The sequence below is a fragment of the Giraffa tippelskirchi genome, chromosome 8 (assembly GCF_054371585.1).
Source record: "Giraffa tippelskirchi isolate mGirTip1 chromosome 8, T2T-mGirTip1v1.2.pri, whole genome shotgun sequence".
NCBI classification, from domain to species: domain Eukaryota; kingdom Metazoa; phylum Chordata; class Mammalia; order Artiodactyla; family Giraffidae; genus Giraffa; species Giraffa tippelskirchi.
The window spans coordinates 114,288,508-114,308,370 of record NC_137282.1 but is presented as its reverse complement, the minus strand read 5'-3'; the positions used below and the strand labels follow the sequence as shown (position 1 = coordinate 114,308,370).

Here is a 19,863-nt window from a genome sequence, read left to right as displayed (position 1 = left end):
AAAATTCGCCGTAATGAAAACTGAATTGTATGCAATTATACTAACCATATTTATATACATAACACATGTTCATCTGTTCTGTCTCTTCTCCAGCTCTGTACACTCCCCAAGAGAAGGGGCTGCCTCTGAACTACACTCTGCAAATCAAGAGAACTTCAACAGCGCCACCTCGTGGATATTCTGTAAATACAAGTTGGGTTCCCTGGTATTCTAAACTGTTTAAGAAGCAAATTATAGAGAAAAAACAAAACAACAGAAAGCAAACAAGCAAACAGAACAGATTTGCTTGAAAAAAATGGAAGCACAGCTTCATTTATGTAAAAGCACTTAAGAGGAACAAGTACAGCTGTCAACTTGAGCTAGTGGGAAGTTGCTGTGTAACACGGGGAACGCAGCTCAGGGCTCGGTGACAGCCTGGAGGGGCGGGATGAGGGGCTGGGGGAGGCTCAAAAGGGAGGGCACACATGTGCACTTATGGCTGATGCACATTTTTGTATGGCAGAAGCCAAAAGCCAACACAGTACTGTAAAGAAGTCAACCTCCAGCTTAAAATAAATTTACACCTATATATACAACAAAAACGACCCTTCTTTTCCTGGTGTGAAGCGCAGCCTCAGTCGGTAGAAGAGCGTGGGTGATGGGGCTGAGTTCTGGACTACACGCAGAGGAGCTGCAGCACATGTGCGCTCGCCTTACTGAAATTCACCTAGAATTCTGTCTTTCTCTCTTTCCTTCTCTTCCATGCTCTCTCTAATTAAAAGGACATGTTACTGAATTGGATTGTAAGCCATGTAGTCTATACTTGGGACCAGTTTAAGGAACTGTCCAGAGTAATCTTAACTGGAAGTGATTTCAGCTTTCACACTAACTTTTGAACCAACCCCCATCATCACCAGACAATCACAATAACCAATATTTATGATCTTAGGCATTTCATCCAGTTTCTCTGATCCTTGGCTTTATAACCTATCTAATGAAAAACAGCACCAAGTGACACCCACAGTCCCTTTCAGCAATTAAATACTATGATTCTAGAAAAACAGGGTTCATGCTTTGCTTTCCCAGAAATACTAATTCAAGAAATGAGGAAAATAATGCTATTATTTTCAGCACAAAAAGAACAGCAGGGTCAAATTTTTCTAAGCTAACTCTCAAATGTCCTTAAACACTACCACTGTAGAAAGTAAACCCACAGGTTCCGAGAGAGAGAGGAGCAGCCCCAGGTTTCCGGCCTGGACCGTGAGCCCAGGTCCTATTCACGGCGGGAAACACTCAGACTATGGAGCTGTGACGCACGGTGCGTGTGTGCCTGCAGAGCCACCTCATCGTGTCCAGCTCTCTGCGACCCCATGGACTGTAGCGCACCAGGCTCCTCTGTCCATGGGATTCTCCAGGCAGAGATACTGGAGTGGGTTGCCATTTCTTCCTCCAGGGGCTCTTCCTGACCCAGGGATCGAACCGGCATCTCTTATGTCTCCTGCACTGGCAGGTGGGTTCTTTACCACTGGTACCACCTGGGGATGCACTGTAAATCAATCAGGCTAACAGAGAAGCTGCTCTCCGAGGAGCCATCCAGGAGCTCTCACAAAGGCCAGGGCTGGTAGCAATGCTCCTGGTTTATCCTTGGCTCTTTCTAGGCCAATCCTGGCATGGCAGCTGTTACTTCCAGGCTACCCTGACCATGTCAGAGGAAAGCGTTCTGGCCAACATTCTCAAATTCTCTTCAAGAGTGAAACCTCTCTATTTTACCTGGACAAATTTAAAATAAAAAAATTTTAAAAAGAGGGGAAAGAATTAACAAGTGATCAAAAAATCAAAGGGGGATGAATAGGCAGAGCACAGAGGGTTTTCAGATCCATGAAACAATTATGTAGGACACTATAATGACAGATACATGTCATTATATATTTGTCAAAAGCCACAGAATGGACAACATCAAGAGTGAACCTTAAAGTATGTGTTTCGGGTGGTAATGACATGTCAATGTAGGTTCACGTACAGTAACAAACGTACCACTGTAATGAGGGATGTTGACAGTGCAGAGGCTGTGCTGGTGGTTGCTGGGGATAGGGAGGGGGCGTGGTGAAAACTACTTTCTGCTCAGTTCTGCTGTGAACCTAAAACTGTTGTAAAAGTAGTCTACTCAAAGTAAACAACGGGGGGTGAGGAGGGAGAGACAAAGGGGGAGAAGAACACATTTAAGCAGGCGTAAGGTACTGAGGGAGAAAATGCAGAAGTAAGTTTCAAGAAAGACATGCTATCAATTCCCCCAATACTTTTCTGCCATTCTCTAAATGTCACTTCAGATATAAGTGAACATCTTAGATTTGAGGACACTTTCCAAACACTGTAGGAAAAACTGTCCCATATTAAAAAATAAATACTGTATTACAAAGGCAAAATGCAGATTGTATAGAGACCACATCAAAAAATCTATATAATAGCATTAATTAATGTAGCAATAGTATTAACCAGTGGTCAACACTATTAATCACAGAAACTGCCTACAGTTCCTAGATAGATGCTAAATTATAACTCCTCTTCTAGTACCACATATCAAAATACAGTGTGTATCCCAAAGAAATGGAGTCTCAGACTATATTCACTCATTCATTCACTTTGCAAACACCTACTTGGCTCCACCTAGGCTCTTGGGATGGGCATTCTTCCACTTTTCAGTTTTTTAAAGACAAACATGGTTACCTGGTAAAGCGGTAATAAAGTCCCGCTGCAACATGGGCTTCAGGTAAGAGTTAATATGTCCATGCTGGTAATGACACATTCGTGAAATAAGGTGTTCCACAAATTCCACTTGATCTGATTCAGACCACTGGTCAAAATATTTAATACACAAGTCTTTTTCTTTTTGATAGTTTCCTTCTGATGGCCTCTTTCTGGAGACGATCACTGATGATGTTCCATTACTTATCTATTTTAGAAAAACAAAAGAGTAATTAGTTTGACAAGGAAAATGAATCTAAATAGTCTTCTCATCAGAAACATATTTTTGCCATGTGTATTTATACTTAAAATGCCAGTTTTATCCTAAAGCCAAACTCATTCCTTTATTAATTAATTCAGGCAATAATTAAAAATGTATTCAGATATCATGTCCTTGAATTAGTCACTAAAGTTAATGACAAAGTCAGAATTCTTTGTAAAGTTAAATGGTGTCCTAAATTATCATCCTCCAATGCTTATTCCCAAACCACGTTGTTATCAGTTAACTAATGTTGGAGAAGACCATCTTAGAAAAACTGTTCAACTTGGCAAAGTGGCAGTTGACTATTAATGGTTTGCTTTCCTTCCTCAAAGTTGAAAGGTAAAGCTATATGCATTTACGCAAACAGTTCTCACACTTGTGCATGCATCACATAACAAAAGAGTATATTAACAGAGACTGCCAGGGGCCACTCGAATAGAGCCCTGAGCTAACTTCGAACAAGTTCCTGGATGATGCTGATGCTGCCAGTTTAAAGACTGCACTTCAGGGACCTCACGCTGAAAACCACTGCTCTATGTAACAGAGAAACCAGAAAGCAATTCAATCTAAATAACTTCATTTTACCTAACAGTTTCAATCGCCTCTGTATTATTTCCAGGGCTGCTAAACTGCTGACGAAATAGTTCATAGACTTTCACTCCCTCTTTCTGATCACCCACTCTGAAAGTTATCCCACCAGGCAAACCACATATGCCTGAAAAGTTCCTCATCTTATTTAGCCTGTTTGTGGATATCCCACAGACTCCTATACTAATGGCTGCATTTCTCATCAAATCTACATGGCCCTTGCATACAACCAGTACATTTTTTTAAAAACTGAAACTGCATACACTGCATCTGGACAACAAAATCCAAAAAAATCTAAATTCCTAGACTGAAGCCACAACTGCTTCTGATAAGGCTAAGCAACTTCCCTGTTTATAAACAAAATAACTTTAATACTTTTGTCAAACATTTGCCAGGCCATCTGTCCATCACTATTCTGACAGCCTCTTCAGAAGGAATAACATACAAGAGAATTTTGAAAACTGAAGAGTTGTATCACATTCATTAGTTCCATTAAGAGCTTATCTCAGAAGTCTTACATGGGAACAACCAAGAGCTTTTGTTATCAGTATATCCCCTAACAAAGTAGACTGAACCCATCCCAGAAAGAAAACATCCTTTGTAAACATCCAACAGTCTTTGACCTTCCTTGGTAAAACATTAAAAATCTTTCCTATCTGAAGCAAGTTCTTTTGTCGACATTTAGAGGTACAAACCTGGGAGGTCTTTCTCCCCCTCCTCATTCATCTCACCCCTTCCTCACCTAATCTCCTCCCCTGGCATTATCTGGGTGATGGAGAGCTCGCTGACACTGGGCACCACCAGGTGGCAGCACTGAGCGGACACTGCTGACAATGCTTCTGGTAAAACACTGGTACCAAACAGGACCAAAACATAAGCATTCAGAACAGTCAGCGGAAATGAAAATTATTTGCTGTGGTGAAAATCAGCTAGCATAGGAGCATTTTTGCTACTTTTAAGCATAAGAATGTTCACCATAATGTTATAATAAAGAAAATTTAGAAAAAAAACTACCCAGTTACAGGCAACTGGTTCAAGTGAAATACAATACGCCTACACAAAGTACTATAAAGCGGCCATTAAAATTAGGTTTATAAAGTAAGATTTTAATAAGAAGAGAACATGTTTATGAAGTATCAGGAACAAAAGAATTTTATATAGCATATGATCACAATAATTTGCGTTAAGGGGTACACGCCAAGACAGAGTAAAGAATAAATATGAAAATGGTAAAAGTGCCTCATCTTGAGAGAGAAAGCTGTGTATTTTTTCCTTCCCCTTTTCTTCCTATATTTTTTCATAATAGTTCACCAAAATAACTGCATTCCTAACAAGTTAAGTATAAGTATGATAACAACTAGCATTTGTGTACTGCTTTGTAATTCACAAAATAGTTTCACACTCATTATCGCACTTGATAAGCAAAAGGGTTATTATTTCATTTTCAGAAGGATTCCTAGCCCTCTAGCCTCCTTAGAACATTGGTATACCATTAACTAGTCTATTGAAAGACAGATGAAAAAAAGCCTGAAAACTAAAGTGTTAAGAACCACTGTGAATTGAAAAATCAATAGTAAATTAAGAGAATCCTGTTGCAAAATACCAAACGTGAAGGAGGGAACAGAAGTCAGTCTGCGCAGTTCCCCCTAAAATAACAGCATGTGCTTAACTCTACAGCACATTTTCCATTTCTATTTCTAACCACCTGCTTGGCCCAGGGAGATCTTCCTGGCATTGCACCGCTTTGTTCCTTTTCATCTTAAATCTGTTGGGGACACTTTATTCTTGTTAACCACTAAAATATTCCTTTGCTTCAACTTAAATGGGCCCAGAAAATATTTTCTTTATTAATCATTATTGTTTTTGGATTTAGATTTGTTTTGCCTGCCACTGTATCTTCATGAAAGGAAAATTATGTGTACCGTAACGGTTGATGAAAAAACATCAAATCATGAAATGTATATGCTCTCCACCTCCCACCTTACAAATACCTGGGGGATGGGGAGGGGAACTGGCAAACTAAAATAGAGCCAGGAGAAAAGGAAACTGAATTTAAAAGGAAAAGGCAAACATTAGAAAGGAAATGGGGGAAAAGGGTGGCGGTTGGGAGAAAAGGTCAGTGCACACACTGGTGCGTGGCATGGCTCCACTCTGGTGACAAAGGACAGCACCACTGTCCGTTTGTGGCTTAGACAGTAGCCCCAGAGACTGAACATCTTTGGGCTGCAGCCAACTTCAGAATCTTGGTGTAAACTCCCAAATTCTTGATAATGACACCTCCCTAAGGAACAGAAGATAAATTAGGGTGGATTCGGAAACTAGCAAAATTGCACAAAAGAAAAAAGTCCTTGGCTCTAAGTTTCTCTGAGGACGGGCTGAGGGAGCATCTTCTACAGTGAGGCAAGTGCTATCTTCTCTGTGCGCCGTCGTTCCTACCTGCCAAAGAGTATTTTTCTTTGGGGACTCATCTTCATTTTGATCCTCCATAACTGAAGTGTTCTAAGGGGGGAAAAACAGGTTATTTGAATTATGCCGAGTTTTGCAAATCCTAAATAACTACACCAAAATATAATTTTGAAAACCCAAACTAGAGTGTACCAATAGCAACCCAAGAGCTGTTTGACTTGTGGCTAACACACGCCATTCTGGGTCAACAGGGGTGTTCTCATCTTTCATAAATTAATACAGTTAGTGGTTGGACAAAAGAAAGCATAAAGTCTATTTATGACGTTTGCGTATACTGAGAAAACAGGCTGAATTATGGGTGTGTGGCTGAAACTACCTCAATCATTGCTGTTACTCTTATAACTCATGGAAAGAAGCCCCAGAGACCAACTAAGTTCCTGATGATTGCACAAAACATTTACTAGAATGTCTGCTATTCAGTAACCCACCCCAGCCATCAGCAATTAGAAGTGACAAAGCCCTGGAAGCCCTCCTGCCTCTCTTTCCTCCCTTGATAGCCCTGTTTTTTAGGAATGGCTTTGCAATCTCCCCTAGCAAGCATGGTGGGTGCCCAGCCTTTTCCCTTAAGAGGAGGATGCTGTTAGCCAGTAACAATCTGGCTTGCCTTGGGAATGCATTAGCTTTTGATTTTTGTGTTTACTGCACAAAGAGGCACTGTGTAATTATTCTTTCTGGTGACCTAGTCGCTCAATAGATGCCCATTAACTGGAGATTATACATGATTGGATTTTCTCTTTTGAAGCTCCCACCTAATAGCTAAATGGAAACTTAATGAGAAGGGGAAGTGGGAGAGTTGTGCTCTGAAAGGAAGAGCAACTCATTTATGGACAGCAGTCTCTCTCTTCCCAAATCTAACATTTCAAGATCGGGGTACATAATTTAAACTACAGCATTTGTCCCATAGTATTAGACAAAAAGATCCTGTAGATCTGTTGAAGTTAAGTGTTTACAAGACCCTGTTTATTGCCTATAGAGGATAAGCCTCTCTCTGAAATTTTCCCTCTTTTTCCTTTACATTCTTCAAGTTGTAAAATGTTAAAAGACACATACACTATTTCCAAACAATCCATCTGAAAACACCCAATGTAGGTGGTGGCCGAAGAATCTCTACGTGACACCAGTGGTGGGCAGGTCTCACAGCAGGGTCTGATCTCACAGCAGGGTCTGATTAGAGATGTAGAATGGTGGAGTAGGAAAGTCTAAGGCTTTGGAAGCAAAGAGAGAGGCGAGAATGGGTCGGGGGGAGGGAGGGAGTGTGTGTGCGTGTGAGAGAGAGAGAGAGCGTGCGCGAGCTCCTGAGCAGGCTGTTCCACACATGGACAAAAACAAACCACACAAAGTTTTGGGGATTGAGACTACCAGTACAGTGGCTGGTGTGTAACGGGTATTCAAAAACTGTTCACACCCTGCTACTTTCCCTTAAGTGTTATCTTCTCATGATTTTCTGACCTCAGACTGAAAGAAAGATTCCAGATGCTTGCCTGATAGGGAAAAGCCATTGGCTTCCTCAGTAAAACCTTACAGATCACAGAACACCAAGGTCTGCAATGCAGGAGGGCAGGGCTCCACATGTTAAAGTCGACCAGGAGTTAGAAAGGCAGGCAGTGTGTCCAAGTATCCCAGGCAGGTCTAGAGTGGTGGCAGTGATAAATGATCCTGAATGGAAACAGAAGTAGGATTCCTCTCTCCAAATAGCTCCCTTTTACTGCTATCTTGAAGGACTTATGGATTAATAAAGCTGGCAGGTCTCCACAGTGGAACAAAGCAAGTGGAAACAGTGGCAAAGTGGGAACAGTGTCTCAGTATACCACTGGGATGTGACGGGTAGCCACAGAGGCGTAGTAACTTGCAACGTCGCACTGTCCTGGGTTCTGAAAGAGTGGCAAGAAGAAACATGAAGAGGCGAGCATGACAAGTGGAAGATGGACGGAAAGAGATGTGCGGTGTTTTGAACTCGAAACTTTAAAAATAGGAGAGCCTGAATCCGCTAGAGCTATTCTGACATAAGCTACCTCAGTACTTTCCTCACTCAAGGAAACAAAAAGACAGGCAGAGTACACAAGAAACCACTGTCTTTCCAGTAAGAAAATTTAATTCTTCCTTTCAGTCATTCCAAAACAGAGAAAGAGTGTTTATTCACACAGCTGAGAAGGAAACTCCCCTCCCCTCATAAAAATAGCAACTATTCTCTTAAGGCTTGACAAAAGTGGATAAAGACATACAATTTAGTAAAACTGTATTTAAGAGAGTCCTGTGGGGGCTAGAATACATATTTTTTCAATTTCTCTTATAAAGTCTTCAGGAGAAGATGTCAAAGGGAAAATGCTGTAACACTGATCAGAGGATCTTTTCCAAAGAGTAGTCAGTCCAGGTGATACAAGGGATGCTCAGAGTAAAAAGGGTCCTGGGGTCTAATGAAGTTTGAGAAACGCTGCAAGCCCCTGTGCATGCTCTCCCCACGCTACCACCTTCCTCTCCCTCCCTTCCTGCCCCCACCACAGACACACACGGGCGCCGCACACAGATACACGCACCACAATGCACTTCACTAAAGTGTGTGTTAGCACCGAGGAAACCAGAATTGAAAGAGACACGTGTATCCCAATGTTCATCGCAGCACTGTTTACAATAGCCAGGACATGGAAGCAACCTAGATGTCCATCAGCAGACGAATGGATAAGGAAGCTGTGGTACATATACACAATGGAATATTACTCAGCCATTAAAAAAATACATTTGAATCGGTTCTATTGAGATGGATGAAACTGGAGCCCATTATACAGAGTGAAGTAAGCCAGAAAGAAAAACACCAATACAGTATACTAATGCATATATATGGAATTTGAAAGATGGTAACGATAACCCTATATGCGAGACAGAATAAGAGACACAGATGCATAGAACAGTCTTATGGACTCTGAGGGAGAAGGTGAGGGCGGGACGTTCTGAGAGAATAGCATTGAAACATGTATATTATCATATGTGAAACAGAACACCATTCCAGGTTCGATGCATGAGACAAATGCTCAGGGCTGGGGCAATGGGATGGCCCAGAGGGATGGGATGGGGAGGGATGTGGGTGGGGGGTTCAGGATGGGGAACACATGTAAACCCATGGCTGATTCATGTCAATGTATGGCAAAAACTACTACAATATTGTAAAGTAATTAGCCCCCAACTAAAATAAATAAATTTAAATAAATAAATAAATAAAGTGTGTGTTAGTCACTCAGTCGTGTCTGACTCTGCGACCGCATGGACTGTAGCCCACCAGGCTCCACTGCCCATGGGATTCACCAAGGCAAGATTACTGGAGTGGGTTGCCATTTCCTTCTCCAAAGATATTAAAGGCTCTGTAACATCTCACAATTTAAAAAATCAGGCTGGATTAGTCTAATCCAGCGTTCCCTAATTTACTGGATATGGCTGCCCATCTCCCTGCCCCGCACACAGGCCAACACTGGACTGGGTCAGCAGCACGGCGCAATTCCTTCCCCCTCCCGCTTCCCCACATGAGGACTCAGGGAAACAAGGGAAATGCCCACTTCTGGTAAACACAACATATACCTTTCCTAGTCCCTATTATCTTCTGCCACCTGCTATACGTGGGAATAAGAATGGACGGCAAGAATAGAATTTTCTCACAGCCACGGGTATTTTTTTCTTTTTTAATCACTTTGACTTTTATTTCTTAAAGGTTTAACAGATGAAAGGTCACAAGTTCAAGGGTGAGGTAGGAACAAACAATGAGTGTTCCTTCCAGGAGAAAAGAAAGGTGGTTTCCTGCCTCCAAACTCTCAGATTAAACCATGAGGCAAACCAATCTGAGACTTGCAATCCTCTTTAAGCCTCCAGCACTTCTGGGAAAGGAAAGTTGTTGGAAATACCACCGTGGCCTGATCACTTCCTACCTTCTCATCACCATCTCTTTCCTCCTACACCTACCAAGAAGCACCATACGCACACAAAACATGCAGACCTTCCTACTACCAACAGAAGATACAATCTAGCAAGCAGCAGCTAGACTCTAAGGCAGATCAACCTTAGTTCTAGTGACATTTGGCACCAGCTTAATTTCCTGTTGGGGGCAGGGGGAGGCGACCGTCATGTACAATATAGGATGTTAAGAAGCATTCCTGGCGTCTCCCTACCAAACGCCAGCAGCAAATCCCTCCCCAGCCCTAACTGTGGTAGCCAAAAAGCATCTCCAGATGAGTGCCAAATGTCTGCGGTTGGGGTTAGGGGATGCAGGGCAACAAAGCTGCCCCCTCCACTTGAGAGACACTGCTCTAGGGGTGTGAGCTCCTAAACTCACTTTCTTGGGAAAACACACTAAAAAACACTGCCATCTCAGACCTGGCCTTTCTCTTCAGGCTTCTTTCCTCTGACCCCTGTGACAATACGTGATTTCTTTAAATACAGTCTAATCTATGGTCAAGTAATTCATGGAGTACACAGGTATCTAAATTCTGGGGTAAATCCTGCTTGCCATTCAATTCTTATCCAGGAAAACTTGATATAAGAAGTTCTTTATACTAGAGATTCTTGGGCTTCGGGGTATGCATGAGGGTGATAAATATCATGAAGTCATACACAAAAGCGTGTATACATTCCTCCAGAAAGATCCAGAGTTTTCATTAGATCTCAAAGGTGTCTCAAATGTGATAAAATAACAAAGCATGTCTTTGACCAAACAGGAGGCCAGGGTGGATGGAGCCTAGGTATATGTGTTTTGCTTTGATTTAAAGTTCTCCCAGTAATTTTTATGTCTATCTCTGCTTTAAAATTACTGCTAAGGCAAAATGATGTAGTCCACGTAGTACCACCATCCTAAGGAAACTGCAGTGATTCCATCGTAACAGACTCTGTCCCAACATGTGGTATTTCCAAACAACCAAATACCATGAGAATCTAATGTCTGTTTCTTCTCTTACACAACTTTCAGAAGATGCCAAATTGAAAATGCTGCTCTCAAGCTACACTAACCAGAGGATCATTTCCAAAGAGTATTTCAGGTTAACACAAGAGATGCTCAGAAAAAAAAGGATCCTATGGCCTAATTATGTTTGACAAATGTGGTGCATTACATGAGTGACGCCCCCACTCCACTCCCAGAGATTATGATACACTTCATTAAGATACTAAAGGTGAATTCTGTAAAGCAATTATCCTTCAATAAAAAATAAATTAATTTAAAAAAAAGATACTAAAGGTGCTGTAATATCTCTTAGTTTAAAAATGAGGCTCGGTTAGTTTAACCTAGCTTTCCCAAATTTGTTGGATATGGCCACCCCCTTTCCCAACCTCTTAATAAGAGCGCCAGACAACACTGACCAGGGCAGTAACATGGCATGATTCCTCCCTCCTCCCACTGCACCAGACAAACACTTTTTGGGGGCAAAGGAAATGTCCACTTTGCTAAATACAATACATTCCTCTCCTATTTATAGTCATCTTCCCCAGTCTGCTACATGGGGTTAGTCTGTGTAAAAGCAAAGCAGGCTCCAAGCAGTGATTTATCTTCGCCAGTAGGTGCCACCAACTAACACAGAATATACTTCACTTGGAAAATTCCCTACTTTAAAGAGTTACATAAGAGAAATCAACTTCCTACTTTAAAAATGCTACAAATTCTGCATTTTGGCTTCATGATAAGAAATGCTTATCAGCGTAAGATTCGTATCAAAACACTTTTACTCCTGAGGCGAAGCAAAAACAAAAACCAAAGCAAAACTAAAAACCTACAAAAGACCTTAGAAAACATGGGGGCATTCTACCATTTTCTCCTGTGTTTTTAAATTTGGGGATTTAAGAAATTAAGGGCAAGAGATACATGGTGCAAAATGCTATTAGATAGCTTTATTTAGTCTCTGTACCAGGCTTTTTTCATACATTATCTTTTGCTCTTCAGAAAAAATAGAAAAGTAGATATTCCAATTTTACAGAAGAAACTGAGGGTCAGAGAAGTAAGTATCCGGTTAAGAGTTACACAGCAACTAAGAACCGTGGGCTCAGCTCTAGGTCTGCTGTGGTCAGAAACACACAAACTTTCTACACAGAAAAACACTTCTCTCAGGTGTTTCCCAACTGCTGGCTGGAGCCTATGAAAGCCACTTAATGGGCTGTAACCAGCATTTGTTTAATAAAACGAAATTGAATCTGGGCATTCCCCTGCCCACAATGGTAAGCACAACAAAAATCACACAAAAAGGCTAAAAGCAATAAGCAAAAACATTAACAGGGAAATTCAAATTAAAAGGAAAGCAAAAGTCATAACTGCAAGGAGAGCAATATTCAAGTCAAACCAGTAAATAACATACAGGGCTTTAAACCTCTCTGAAAGGCAAAAATCTATAAAAAGGATAATGTGTACTTGTACATAATGAATAAAATTCCAAAAAATACAAAAAAATTAGAAATATTAAAAAAAAATTTAAACACCTTTTCATCTTTGACACATCAAACAGACCAACCAACAAACAACACTTGATTTTCCATGGAACATTTAAAAAAAAAAAAAAATGATAGAGCATCAAGCCAGAGAAGAAATCTCAAATACAGTTAGGAAGCAGGAAGAGATTATATGTTTGAGATCAGACCAAGCAGAAAAGTCTAGATTTAGTTTGCCAATTACTACTTGCATGAACTAAAGATAAATACACGGAACAATGACTGTCAAAGGCATATCAAACACCTTTGCGTTGTTACTGTTAATGCCAGGTTGGCCCTAAACTAGCCTACAATTCTTCCCTTAGTGTTACCCAATGCACTGCTGGAAAATGAGATCAGTGGGAAGCCAGAAGCGTTCATCTGGAAAAAAGAGGAGACAAACTTATCCAAAAAAGCAGCCCCTATCTTTCATACTACTGCTGCAACTCAGAAGGAAGTTCTATGCATCACGTATGTATCTATGCATTCATGTCTTTTTAATACAATGACTGCAGCCACCAATAAGTCCAACTTAATCAGAAATCTTCTCCTCCCTCCACACAAACATTAAAATGTAGGAACAAACTAGTGGTTTTCTTTCTACAATAAAAAGTAGTAATAAACTTTAAATCCATTGGGAGTTTGACTGAAATTACTGTAGATGATATTACTAATGGAGTAAGTGTCCTTCCAACTTGCCTAACCTATAGTTCCACTCAAGTTTTTAATGGCTGTTATTAACATTACAAGACAAGATTATACTAAGGTATCTGGAAGAATAAATAAAGATGTTTCTTCCTTTCCTCACAAAACTTATTTTTTATGCCTATGTCATTAGATTTTAAAATTTTTCGTAAAAGCTACCATAATTAAAGTAGTGTGGTACTGACAAAGACCAATGAAACAAAACAGAAAGTCAAGAAACAGATTCATTTACACTTACAATCTGCATATGATGAAGTTAGCATTTCAAATAAGGGGAAGAGAGATCTTTCAAGAAAGAGTATTAAAAATAAAAGTTCGGGACTTCCCTGGCGGTCCAGTGGTTAAGACTCCTTCTAATGCAGGGAGTGTCACAGGTTCTGTCCCTGGGGCACTAGGGTCCCACATGCCACTGTGTGCGGCCAAAAAAAATTTTGTAAACGAATAATAATAAAAAATGTTAAATGCTACCTCATTTCATATACCAATATATACTATTGATAAAAAGAATCAAATGTGAAAAACTCTACAACCATTCCTAAGAGCAGCTACCAAACAGAAATAAAATTTAGATTTGACTTAAAAAAATTTTGACTCAGGAATGTTCATCATCAAATTTTAAAGACAAATACATTGGGAGCAACATTTTGATATACAGTAAATAACTGACTATATATAAAGATCTCTTGGTTAGGAAACCAAAATTAACACTTTAATAGGCAAATAAAGAGTAACTACCAGTATCGTAAAACAAGAAATTTAAATGGCTGTCAAAAATGAACAAGTACAATAACAAAAAGAGATGCAATTTTTCACCTATCTTAAATTTGCAACTTTAATTCTTTTATACTTTTATCTTTGGTAGTATTACAAATTGCTACCTTTCAGAAAGAGAGTATTTATCAACATATAACTTCAAAAATTACTACATAACACTGGACATAATTTAATTACAGTAATTTATCCTAAAGAATTGTAAACCTACACAAAATTGTAGCTACAACAATTTATAACATGGAAAAATAGAAAGTAATGTAGATATTCAACACTATGGTGTCATTTAAAAATATGATACAACAGGAGAAAATTTAAGTTTTTTCAAAACTTAACTAGTTAAGTTTTATTATCCTTAACTAGTTTAGCATAACATAGTGAAGAGCTTAATTCTCAAATGTAACCAGTACTCAGACCAACATAAAGTACATTACTAGGACCCCAAACACTGCCCAGTCATTAACATACTAAGAGTAACCTCTATTTTTTAAATATCATCATAGATCCATTTTGCCTATTTTTTAGTTTTATATAAATGGAATCATATTATATAATACTATTTTGAGTCTGGCTTCTTTTGCTTAAGACTGTGATTTTGAGATCTTTAAGTAGTAGTTCATTCTCTTTCACTGCTATATAGTATTTTAAAAATTATGTACTCAGTTCAGTTCAATCGCTCAGTCGTGTCCAACTCTGTGACCCCATGAATTGCAGCATGCCAGGCCTCCTGTCCATCACCAACTCCCAGAGTCTACCCAAGCCCATGCCCATCAAGTTGGTGATGCCATCCAACCATCTCATCCTCTGTCGTCCCCTTCCCCTCCTGCCCCCAATCCTTCCCAGCATCAGGCTCTTTTCCAATGAGTCAACTCTTCGCATGAGGTGGCCAAAGTATTGGAGTTTCAGCTTCAACAACAGTCCTTCCAATGAACACCCAGGACTGATCTCCTTTAGGATGCACTGGTTGGATCTTCTTGCAGTCCAAGGGACTCTCAAGAGTCTTCTCCAACACCACAGTTCAAAAGCATCAATTCTTCAGCGCTCAGCTTTCTTCACCGTCCAACTCTCATATCCATACATGACCACTGGAAAAACCATAGCCTTGACTAGACGGACCTTTGTTGGCAAAGTAATGTCTCTGCTTTTAAATATGCTGTCTAGGTTGGTCATAACCTTCCTTCCAAGGAGTAAGCATCTTTTAATTTCATGGCTGCAAGTACCATCTGCAGTGATTTTGGAGCCCAAAAAAATAAAGTCTGACACTGTTTCCACTGTTTCCCCATCTATTTCCCATGAATATTATAAGTTATAAAATCTAACGGTCAATTCTCATTGCTCACATTTCAGAACCTATCAAAAAGACTTGAGCACTCTCTCCTCCCTGATATACTTCAGTCACTTGGCTTCCAGGACTCTGCACTCCTCTAATTCTCAGATCTCTAACACAAGAAATAATAATAGAGATTTTCAGACAGAAGGAAAACCAGAAGAAAACCTGAATCCAGTGAGGGAATGCAGAGATAAATGAAGAGGAAAATGGTAAAAATGACAGCATATATAAAATAACATTTCTATTTTTTAAATTTCTTTAAAATATGATTGACTACCTGAGGAGTTCAAAATGTTGAACACCAAAAATAAATGGAAAGTGGACCTTTTAGCCATGAACTACAAGACTCAATATTATTATGATATTAGTACTACCCAAAGAATCTATAGATTCAATGCAATCCTTATCAAAATTTCAAAAGTTTTTTGTATATACAGAAAAACCCATTCTAAAATTCATACAGAATCTCAAGGGACCCTGAATAGCCAAAATAATCTTAAAAACAACAGCAACACCATCTCACATTTCCTGATTTCAAAACTTATTACAAAGCTACAGTAATCAAAATAGTATGGTACTGGCATAAAGACAGATATACAGACCAACTGAAGTAGAGAGCCCAGAAATAAATCCTCACATACACAGTCAAATGATGTTTTATAAAGGTACTAGTATTATTCTATGGGGAAATAACAGTCTTCTCAACAAATGCCACTGGAAAAACTAGATATCCACATATCAAAGAATGAAGTTGGGCCCTTACCTGATAGCACATATAAAAATTAGCTCAAAAAAAAAAAAAAAGCTCTAAATGGGTCAAAGATCCAAACATAACAGCTGAAACTATAAGCTTCTTAGAAGAAAAGAAAGGAAAAGCTTCATTAGATTGGATTCAGCAATGATCCCTTGTATATGATACCAAAAGCTAAGACAACAAAAATAATAAAAATATATAAATCAGACTATATCAAAACTTAAAACTGCTGTGCATCAAAGAATACAATCAACGGAGTGAAAATTCAACCTATGAAATGGGAAAACATGTTTGCAAAGCATACATCTGATAAGGGATTAATATTCAGAATCTATAAAGAACTAAAACTAAACAGCAAAAACAAATTAACTCAAAATGGGCAAAGGACTTGAACAGACAATTCGCCAAGAAGATATACTAGTGGCCAAAAAGCTTATGGAAAGATACTCAATCTCATTAATCATTAGGGAAATGCAAATCAAAACCACTATGAGATATCACCTCACACTTATCAGACTACTACCAAAGCAACAGAAAATAACAAGTGTTGACAAGGATGTGGGCAAACTAGAATCCTTATACACTGCTAATAGGAATGGAAAATGGTGTAGCTGCTATGGAAAAGTGAATGGTAATTCATCAAAAAATTAAAAATATAATTACCATATGATCCAGCAAGACCAATTCTGCATCTATATCCAAAAGAACTAAAAGAGTCTCAAAGAAATGTTTACACACTTATGTCCATATACTACTAGCATTATTCACAATAACCAAAAGGTGGAAACAACCCAAATGTCCACTGAAGGATGAAATGCTAAACAATATACGGTATAAACATGCAAAGGTATTATTCAGCATTAAAAAAAAAAGGAAATTCTTACACATGCTATCACATGGATGAACACTGAGGACACTAAGCTAAGTGAAATAAGTCAGTTATAAAAAGAAATACTGTACAATTCCACTTATGTGAGGTATCCAGAGCAGCCAAATTCACAGAAACAGAAAATAGAATGGTTGTTCCTGCTCTGCCAGGGGAAATGAGGAGTGGTTAATGAACATACAGCAATGTTAACTTTGTTAATCGTCTTGTAATTACATTCCTAATACTTATTTATCTCATAACTTTGTATTAGTTTTTATACCTTTTGACAACTTGAATCTATTTTTTTTTTACTTTAGAATATTTTAATTTTTCTAAACTTTTTATTTCTATTGGGGTATAGCCAATTAAGTGTTGTGACAGTTTCACGTGAACACCAAAGGGACTCAGCCACACATACACATGCATCCATTCTCCGCCAAACTCCTCTCCGTAAACCACTGAGCAGAGTTCTGTGAGCTACACTGTAGATCCTTGTTGGATCCACCTTAAATGGAGCAATATCAACCACTGTAATCTAAGGCTCCCAGTCCGTATCTCCTGACTCTGGTAACTACAAATCTGACATTTTCTATAAATTTGTTTGTTTTGAAGTATAACTAACCTACAACACTAGAAAGATAAACAGCTTTTGAAATTATGTATTTACACACATAAAGATGACACAGTAGCAAAAATACCAACAAATATCGTGGACTCTATATCCTTTATAGAAATAAAATGTAAGACAACAAATAGCACCAAGAATGGAAGGAGGGAAGGGGAAGTATACAGATGTAAGGTCTTTCTTCCATGTACATGAGGCAGTATCTATCACTTCAGGACAGGCTGTGATAAGTTAAAGATGTGAACTGTAAATGCTACAAAAACCATGAGAAAAAAAAATTAAGCAAACAAGGTTTAACTAATAAACCAATGGTAAAGATGAAAACGGAATGACCCCAAAACTAAACTAATCCAAAAGAGAGCAGAAAAGAGTGAAAGGGGGAAAAAAAGCAGATGGAAAAAATAGAAAACAAATAACAAAGGGGTAGATTTAAAACTAAAATCTTGAATGCAGTTGCTCAGTCATGTCCGACTCTTTGCAACTCCATGAATCGCAGCATGCCAGGCCTCCTTGTCCATCATCAACTCCTGGAGCTCACTCAAAATCATGTCCATCGCATCAGTGATGCCATCCAACCATCTCATCCTCTGTCATCCCCTTCTCCTCCAGCCTCCAATCTTTCCCATCAGGGTCTTTCCCAACGAGTCAGTTCTCTGCATCAAGTGGCCACAGTATTGGAGTTTCAGCTTCAACATCAGTCCTTCCAATGAATATTTAGGACTGATTTCCTTTAGGATTGACTCGTTGGATCTCCTTGCCATGGAAGAGACTCAAGAGTCTTCTCCAACACCACACGTTAAAAGCATCAATCCTTCAGCACTCATCTTTCTTTATAGTCCAACTCTCATATCCATATATGACTACTGAAAAACCATAGCTTTGACTAGACAGATCTTTGTAGGCAACGTTATGTCTCTGCTTTTTAATATGCTGTCTAGGTTGGTCATAACTTCTCTCCCAAGGAGCAAGCGTCTTTTAATATCATGGCTGCAGTCACCATCTGCAGTGATTTTGGAGCCCAAAAAATAAAGTCTGTCACTGTTTCCACTGTTTCCCCATCTATTTGCCATGAAGTGATGGGACCAGATGCCATGATCTTAGTTTTCTGAACGTTGAGCTTTAAGCCAACTTTTTTACCCTCCTCTTTCATTTTCATCAAGAAGCTCTTTAGTTCTTCTTTGCTTTCTGCCATAAGGGTGGTGTCATCTGCATATCTGAGGTTATTGATATTTCTCCCAGCAATCTTGATTCCAGCTTGTGCTTCAATCCAGCCCAGCATTTCACATGATGTACTCTGCATATAAGTTAAATAAGCAGGGTGACAGTATACAGCCTTGACCTACTCCTTTCCCGATTTGGAACCAGTCTGTTGTTCCACGTCCAGTTCTAACTGCTACTTCTTGACTTGGATACAGATTTCTGAGGAGGCAGGTCAGGCAGTCTGGTATTCTCATCTCTTGAAGAATTTTTCAGTTTGTTGTGATCCACACAGTCAAAAGCTTTGGCATAGTCAATCAAGCAGAAGTAGATGTTTTTCTGGGACTCTCTTGCTTTATCAGTGATCCAATGGATATTGGCAATTTGATCTCTGGTTCCTCTGCCTTTTCTAAATCCAACTTGAACATCTGGACGTTCACGGTTCATGTACTGTTGAAGTCTGGCTTGGAGAATTATAGGCATTACTTTGCTAGCGTGTGAGATGAGTGCAACTGTGCAAGAGTTTGAACATTCTTTGGCATTGCCTTTCTTTGGGATTGGAATGAAAACTGACGTTTTCCAGTCCTGTGGCCACTGCTGAGTTTTCCAGATTTGCTGGCATATTGAGTGTAGCACTTTCACAGCATCATCTTTTAGGATTTGAACTAGCTCAGCTGGAATTCCATCACCTCCACTAGCTTTATTCGTAGCGATGCTTTCTAAGGCCCACTTGACTTCACATTCCAGGATGTCTGGCTCTAGGTGAGTGATCACACCATCGTGATTATCTGGGTCATGAAGATCTTTTTTGTGTAATTCTTCTGTATTCTTGCCAGCTCTTCTTAATACCTTCTGCTTCTGTTAGGTCCATATCATTTCTGTCCTTTATTTTGCCCATCTTTGCATGAAATGTTCCCTTGGTATCTCTAATTTTCTTGAAGAGAGCTCTAATCTTTCCCATTCTATTATTTTCCTCTATTTCTTTGTATTGCTCACTGAGGAGATGATCAGTCACTGAGGAGATGATCATCTTCCCGAGGAGATGGAGGAGTAGAACATGCACTCATCTTCTCCTGCGAGAACTCCAAAGCTACAACTCACTGCTAAACAACGGTCAACTGGAGAATGCTGGATCCCACCATAAAAA

The 19,863-nt window shown here is 39.4% G+C and overlaps 1 protein-coding gene across 32 annotated transcripts in view; it reads right to left on the bottom strand.

Moving 5' to 3' along the window:
* The window catches only part of FBXW11 (F-box and WD repeat domain containing 11), a 188,193-nt gene that overhangs the window by 98,954 nt on the left and 69,376 nt on the right, over window positions 1-19,863 (bottom strand). For 21 of the 32 annotated variants that reach the window (XM_081520746.1, XM_081520721.1, XM_081520733.1 and 18 more), the window contains 2 exons: window positions 6,008-6,070; window positions 2,704-2,929 (listed from right to left, as the gene is read on the bottom strand). In XM_081520746.1, the coding sequence (XP_081376872.1) occupies window positions 2,704-2,929; window positions 6,008-6,058 (277 nt within the window). In that variant the 5' untranslated portion in view covers window positions 6,059-6,070. The remainder of the gene's footprint in view (window positions 1-2,703; window positions 2,930-6,007; window positions 6,071-19,863) is intronic. The other 11 variants (XM_081520752.1, XM_081520750.1, XM_081520725.1 and 8 more) reach the window with 1 other exon arrangement.